This window comes from Teleopsis dalmanni, chromosome 2 (genome assembly GCF_002237135.1).
Source record: "Teleopsis dalmanni isolate 2A chromosome 2, ASM223713v2, whole genome shotgun sequence".
Lineage (NCBI taxonomy): Eukaryota > Metazoa > Arthropoda > Insecta > Diptera > Diopsidae > Teleopsis > Teleopsis dalmanni.
The window spans coordinates 36,073,661-36,081,960 of record NC_051847.1 but is presented as its reverse complement, the minus strand read 5'-3'; the positions used below and the strand labels follow the sequence as shown (position 1 = coordinate 36,081,960).

General features: G+C 28.5%; 2 protein-coding genes across 3 annotated transcripts in view; both read left to right on the top strand.

The window, feature by feature from the left end:
• Positions 1 to 8,300, top strand: part of LOC119674309 (neurogenic protein mastermind-like) — a 596,927-nt gene that overhangs the window by 10,060 nt on the left and 578,567 nt on the right. The window lies entirely within an intron of this gene.
• LOC119676099 (putative elongator complex protein 4) lies at positions 4,144 to 7,831 on the top strand. Of its 2 annotated transcripts, XM_038087327.1 has the most exons (6): positions 4,144 to 4,249; positions 4,327 to 4,730; positions 4,830 to 4,865; positions 4,925 to 5,814; positions 5,875 to 6,109; positions 7,451 to 7,831. In XM_038087327.1, the coding sequence occupies exons 2-6, from the start codon at positions 4,613 to 4,615 to the stop codon at positions 7,549 to 7,551; spliced, it is 1,380 nt and encodes a 459-aa protein (XP_037943255.1). In that variant the 5' UTR covers positions 4,144 to 4,249; positions 4,327 to 4,612; the 3' UTR covers positions 7,552 to 7,831. The 2 variants fall into 2 exon arrangements, with proteins under 2 accessions (XP_037943255.1, XP_037943254.1); XM_038087326.1 differs by having other exon boundaries at positions 4,144 to 4,730.

Sequence of the window (8,300 nt, the reverse complement as noted above, 5' to 3'; positions counted from 1 at the left end):
TTCCACATTTCCTTGAACTTCAAAAATTTTTAACTGAAAATACTTGAAAAAGCACCCTTTCTGTTCTATAGCCATTGCCACATACATTGACCAGTGTCCTTTTACATAATCGCTGTGTACAGCAACCACCCCGGTTGGTAAAAGGATAAGATATCATACAAAGGGTATTGCATACGTCTGTTCTAGCCAAAAAAAAAAATTAGAGACATAAAATATCTACTTGAAATATTGAAACGTATAAAATTTAGCACAATATTCTACTACACAGCAGGATAACACTAACGCATTGTCCTTTTTGTTATCCTTAATAATGTATGTTTATGATATATAGTATGTGACTCGATGGTTAGCCAGAAAGAGTAGGTATATGATTAATATATTGAACTTTTATATAAAATATTTAATAATAAATTAAAATATATATTTAATTATATTTAATAATATAATAATATAATAAAATATATAATATTATTTAATAATAATAAATAAACCAAATATTTTTAGTATATGAAAAAAATTCTTAAGAAAAAAATACCAGCGCCATCTATCTACAGGATTCAATAAATATATTAGATATTAATATTGATTAGTATATCTCCCATATTTTTTCTTTTTTTTCTTATTAAAAACATATTTATAATTTAAAGGAGTGGAAGCCGTAGCTTATGCGCAAAATAGATCAATATAGGGCTTGTCGTTGTTGGTCTCAACGCACTTGGTTTATCAAATGATATGCCTGTATCTTGAGAACTGCTCTTTGCCAAGCCTTTTATTCTGACTCTGGATATTGTACTTTATACATTCTATTCTGTATGCATCAGAAGCTATTACTCTTCTTTCAAAAGCTATAGCCAATCCATATATACTAACGTTTAAAACTGTTATTCAGTATGGTTTTTCTACCCATATGACTACTTATTATTATGGGATATGATAAGAGCAATATAATTCCTAGATATCACTTAATAAGATCTTACAGTTCGTAAGTATTGTAACTGTAATATTCATGTGGCCAGACTTCATTCAATCACCAAAAAGGTTTAGTTTCGCCTGATAGTTAAGCATTGTCAAATCTTTAAAATTTTGACTCTAACGTTTCTAAATTATGATCTGTGTATCAGAAAGCTTACCTTACTGTTAGATGACTTCAAAAATATGTAATCTACTCAATATCTTAAATACAAGTGATATTAAAACTTAAAGTGAAAATAGTTCTTGTATTCACACGACATGTAATTAAGGATGTAATATAAGGATGTAATATTTAGATAATTATATTATATCTGGTCATTCTGGCCAGATGTATCTTGTATTCACTCAATTGGAAATTTGTTTATAATAATATCTGGAACGTAGTAAAATTAGTTCATTCGTTTTGATCATTCATTCGGGCTAAATGCATTTCCGAAAAATCATGCCTTCGCTGATTAGATCCAAATAATCAAACTACTACCAATAATGTCATTTTAGAATCTGATCAAGTAAGGTAAAAGTTGTACTCGTAAGTTATTAAATCTAATGGATACGAATAGTGATTGACTTTGTCAGTGTATATAATTGTCGGCATAAGCGTTACCATATTATAAACACCTATTTTAAGAATATCGTAATTGGCACTCTACATATCGTTCTTAATGCGACCCATATAATTTTTCATCGATTTAAAAATGCATATTTTTTTAATAAAGAGGTTTTTCGAACAGTAGTGAACTACAACAGCAAAATTTTATTTTTTATATTATTTTAATTAATTGAATTTTTGGCTGACCATACAGCTGTTTCGAGTATTGCGAAATACCCATCATCAGTGGTCTTGGAAATAATTCTTATATTTAAATATTCGTAAATAATTATTTTTTGAGACTGCAAGTACCAGGAATCGAACTCGAGTCCATTTTTTTAATGGAATAAAATTTGATATGAAGACCTTGATATACAGCTTAAACAACGGGCCTTTGATTCCAATTTCATAGTGTTTATAGCCCACATATAACTTTTCCTCGAATTTGAAATATTTTTTAATTATTTTAATAATGGTAAATTACACCTATGTAGCAAAGGTCTGAGAGGCAAAGGTCATTATTATTTTAACAACTTGTGACTTTCCACCTTAAATTAAAACATAATAAAATAATCTAAGTCATTAGTCTGAAGTCACTATCGTTATTTTATGGAAGATATCTTCTGTACGGTTGTTTGGTACAGTTATCTCTACTTAATTGTCTATATCTCAGAAACGAAAACATATTTCACCTTCAGTGGGTCTTACAAGACATATCTTTTCCACTGACTAAATTATTAGAGTAACATGTTATATTATATCACAATATTTTACATTTATACATACCATATAAGATAATGTGTACAACATACATAATCTATTAAATTAATAACATTAATTTAATTTTAATTAAACAAAATAATTAACATGAGTTAATCATACATCAAATATCGTCTCTGATCCATTATTTCATTTTGAAAGCCTTTACCAAGTACCAAATTGAAGCCAACAAACTAATTCTCACCATTTAGTAATCGAATACAAGAACCATTTACACCACAAATAAGTACACCACTCTACATCACTTACAGTAGTAACACATTCCTCATTATTTAATAATAACTCTACAGAAATTTCCAACACAGTGTAGGCTTCAATTATTTATTAAAGACTACTATAATGCCAATGTACAGAGACTTCGCTACACGCCACTAGAGGCAGTAGACAGTTATTTACATTATAGTCTCTTAAACAAATCAATACATTTTATGTTTAGAAGTATTTCTAAAAAAAATCCCAGTTGTTTTATTCGATTTATTAAATTTAATAAAAACTTTTTCAAATAATTCTAAAATCTTTATTACGAATTAAAAACAACAGTAGTGCAATAACTGCATTTTATACACAAACCAATTCATTCTACATGCATGCTAATTTATTTTATACACAAACCAGTTGGGTTCTTTTAACTACACATCACGTGGCATATCAATGCGTTCCACATAAAATTGTGAAACAACTCTGTATTTCAATTATAATAAAACCAGTATTAGAATTCATATGAAATGATGTAATATTAATCATAACATAATAAATTCTATTATAATATATGGCATTTAGTATAATATAAAACTCAGTTGTAAGTATTATTATTATAAAGATTATAACTTTTTTATCAATATAGTAATAACTCGTTGCAGTAAACAACAGATTTTAATATTAAATTGTCATTAAATTATGTGTTTACACTACAGCATTCATATTACGGAAAATAAATTACAAAATAACGAAAATAAATACCTAAAAAATTATTAAAAATATAGTAATAGTCTCCGTGATTAGAAATTGTATTGCGTTAAAAACTATATCTTCATCTGTGAATTCGTCAAATGTGCTATTATTTGATTTTATTAATTTTTTCAAAATGACAGCTATGTATATGAATAAACTAAATGAAATGTGATGTCACTTCACACAATTTTAATCTGTCAAATCATATAGAACAGCTGTTAATTTGAAGGTAATCTTGCTACTTTCGCAAAATATTTAGAGTGTTTTACGTTAATCTCTAGTGTTATACGGAGTTATTTTTTTTATTTGTCAAATCATATGAAACAGCTGTTAATACCAGGGTAATCTTGCTACTCTGGTAAAATATCTAGAGTGTTATAATCAAATCTCGAGTGTTATACATCATTCTCTAACTCTATATAAGTTATCAAACAAATATGAAAATTGCACTAAAAGTGAATCTCGATAAAAAAAGTTACCCCAGATTTAACAAATCAAAACGCCATTAGTTACTGATCAATGTAAACACTTTAACCACAGCGAAATCGCGCACTCACAAGTCCTATTCTTTTTTCACCTTCACTTATTCTAAATTTAAATTGCTTGTTAGTTATCTAATAACTAATTGCTTTATGATATGCTTTATTTATTGTTTTAATACCTTAAATAATAAAATTAAACTAGAATAAAAAAAAATTATTCGACGTGATAAAAGGTGTGTAAATAATTTTAGATCTTTCAGAATTTTGTATTATACCGACTTTAATATAAAGAAAAACATTTTTTTTATAACAATCAATATATTTACATAAAATATGAATATGTGACATATCAATTATGAAATAAAAAATTAATTTTCTTCTCTGAAAAGTTTTTAATTCAGAATGCGTAGTAATTTGACAGCGCCAACTTTTCAGTGTGGCAACACCGCTCGACGAACACGCTTCCCTCAATACAGTACGATTATTATTTTTGTTAGAAATAAAATTAAAAAAAATAAAAAATACAATTTATTTTGATTTTTTAAAATATAGCAACAAACATATTGTGAAGTATTTTATGAAATTCGTAAGATAAATAAAAAGAAGAAACGGTTCATAAAAGCAGCGGCAAAGGGCAAACGATGTTATCAGCTGATTTTATGATTTCCTTTTATTAACCAAATTCCGCCAACTTCGATAGCGTAAAACACTCTGCCGTAAAAAATTGTGTTGCCTTAAAGGCTAAAGTTAAGTGACATATTTAATAACAAAAAAAGAGGAGGAAGTAATTGCAAGACACTTCGAGGAATTCAAACGCAGAGCTTAAACTAAAAAAAAAATGTCAAATTTTCGAAAACGTCACTTTCAGAAGCAAGTCACACCTGGCACGCGTACCAGTCCACAAACAGGACAAGTAATCACATCAAGTGGGAATCCTTCATTGGATGTGATTTTAGGTAAATTATTGGCAAAGAAAATATGTCAACAATTTTTATTTATAAACAAAAATAAATAGATTAAAATCCATTAAAATTAATTACATATATCTCTTTCAGGTGGTGGTCTACCAATTGGTTCCATATGCTTGATAGGTATGTTATTAACATACACAAAATGTTAACTAATTAATTTTTGCTATAATTACTTGCAGAGGAGGATAAATATGTTACACACTCAAAAGTGTTGGCAAAATACTTCTTAGCAGAAGGCGTTGCCTCTTTTCATTGCCTTTTTCTGGGTAGCCTGGATGATGATCCTGTTGAATTGCTCAGCAAACTGCCAAAACCTTTAAATGAAGAAGAAATTGAAAAAGAGTTGGCAGACGATAAACAAAATGGTGAAACTGATAAAAATGGTTTACGCATTGCTTGGCGTTATAATGATTTGCCAATTGTCAATTCAGAGCAAGCAACTGCAAAAATTGGACATCATTTTAATTTAATGGAACAATTCAATCCATTGGTACTACGTTATGCAGATACCACCATCTGGAATGGTACAAAACGTAAAGCTTTAAATGATGAAGACGATGAGGATGGTGAAGAGGATTGGAATGAAAATGGTGCTGGCGATAATTGTAATGTGCGTAAAGATGACCCATTAGCAGTTGTGAATGATACACCACAGCCAAACATAGGTGATAATGCGTCTAGTAGTACTGAAAAGAACGAAGAACAAAAGTTAAATGATTCAAATACAACACCCACTAATGATGCTACATTACCTTCACCATCACCGCCACCACCTTTACCAACCACCACAACTGAAGATGAAGCACAAAAATCCAAAATATTTTCTAATGAAAAATATTTACGTATTTACAATGATATACAGGAATTGCTGTCGGAGACCAGATTTAAATCAAATTTTATACATAAAAATTTATGTCGTGTTTGCATCACTTCACTCGGCTCACCAATGTGGTATGATGAAAATTTCGGTAAAGACATATTGAAATTTTTAACTGCTCTACGTGCAGCAGTGCGTAATGTTGTCTCGGTTTGTTTCATCACAATGCCTATGCATCTTATCGCAAAATATGTAAGTTCATTTATTAATGGAATCACAATTTTATATTGAGTTTCTGTGTTTATTTTATAGGATGAAAATCTGGTATCAAAAATACGTAATTTAGTTGATTACTCAATTGAATTGGAATCTTTTGCTGGTTCCGAACGTGAAACAAATCCTGCTTTTCAGGAATATCATGGTCTTATACATCTAAGAAAGATTTCTGCCATAAATGCCTTAAGTGCATATATGCCGGAAACTACGGATCTGGCATTTAAATTGAGAAGGAAGAAGTTTGTTATAGAAAAATTCCATTTACCACCAGGTAAACACATAAATTAATTTTATGTAGTCTCATTATTAGTAGAAATAATACGCAACATACATATTCATTCAACATGATATTCATTTACTCTTTTGGTAGATCTAAATTCAGATTAATAACTCTAGTATCCTAGTACAGAGATAGTATAGAGGAAATGTCTCCATATAACTTTTATTAAACCGAATGAACTCTGAATCGCATAGATGTTAGAATGTTTAATTGACAATGAAAAAATTTAATATGTGCCAATTTGTACAGTCAAGTATTGAAGTTTTTTTCAACAAATTTCTAAGTCGCACGCTAAAACTATGATTGTCAAACGTTCCTATATGAACAAAGTGAGCATAGCTAAAATTAAAAATCGAAAGCAGGAACTGCAAATCAATTCACAATCTCCTATCAAAAAACAGTGTTTATTTCGACTGTTGTGGTATAGTATTTTATATGGTATGGCCTATACTATAAATAGTATAGTATAATATATAGTGTATTATAATATATAGTATAGTATAATATAGTATATAGTATGGTATAATATATAGTATAGTATAATATATAGTATAGTATAATAACTACTATAGTATAGTATTGTATCACTGTTATAGGTCCCTTCATATTATAAAAACATCAATATATGCAATAACGGATATAATAAAAGTTAGGTCTTATTTAAACCTCGTTGTTATGAGATTATATATAGGCCTGCTGTCAGCACTGAAACAGTTTCTTCTTTGAAAAAGCGACAGCATCACAATAAAATTCTCAGGAGGTCTTTTGACTTAAGTGTTTTGGTACAAAAGATATATTTTTCCATGCAGCTCAACTGAGACTGGGTATAACTGGGTTTAGCTATATGCTAAATAGTGACTTTTCACATATAAATACGGCTAACGCCAATTTCAGTTCTACTCTTAATGGCGTCGCTTATATGTTATCATGTCTAAATGTACACATAAATTTAAGCAATATTGATTTATGGTTCCGCTTCATTGAAAGGGGAGGATGCTCTCATCTGAACCATGTATTTTCCCACTTCTACCCGCCACTTTTAATACTTTTATGCATACCTTTCCCCACTGCTAACATTATTGATGAGATTGTATGAGACTGTTAATTAAACAATATTGAGGTGATTATTACCTACTCATCTTTTTCCCTAATCTTATGCATCTCTTTCCCTCCTTCCACTACTGTCAAGACATGAAAGTGTTAAGTAAACAATAATGAGATGATTATTAATATGTAGGGAACAAGCTCTACATATATAGAATATTTATATAATAATATGAAATATATTTATTGGTTATAACACTCATTAAATATATTTTAATTTTTCTCTAGAACTTGATGACAATAACCAGGATTCTCCTATGGATGTTACACGGACTATAAGCTGTGGATCTAATACAAGTACTAATTTGGAAACATCATTGGATTTTTGAGTTGAATTCGTAGTGTCAAGTGGCCATAAGTTAATAATTTGGTTATTTGTTCTTATTTTATTTTGCAATGCAAAGTTAAGAAATTGTAAATTTTAAAATTTAAAATAATATAATTTTTAAAAAATTTAATTTGTAAATTGTTAACAAGAGAAAAACAACAAATTTATATATGCCATTTTGTATACAGAATTGCTAAAACCTAGTAAAATAGAAAAAATTTTTCAAAAACAAATCCATTATATTAATAAGAAATAAATCATTTTATATGTATTAAAATTGTTTAAGAAGTTTTATTATTTTCATATGCAGTGTTATATAGTTATTTACTTATAAATTATGTTTAAATTAATTTATGTAAATATATTTTATTTGTCACGGAAGATATTTAATCTGGCGGAAGACTTACCATAAATGTTTAGAATAGATTTTGAATAGAAGTATATATGAAAATTAGTTTCCATTTTTTCATTGAATGTCTTCATCAATAATATAGTAATAGTTCGCTCTATGCTCTTTTATCATACGAAGGGTATTCGAAAACTCTCTTTAAGGGTTTTAAAAAATTAAAAGAAATACCTAATTTTTAACCGAAATTTATTAAGGTCAAGCTACTTCTTGTATATGCGATTTTGGTCTTATCAAGAATAGTGATAATAATCAGGGATATATTAATAATTTCATGTACTTTATATTTCAGCGACCGCTGTAGATAACTGATTTACAGAAAAAATAGTTATGAATTAGACAGT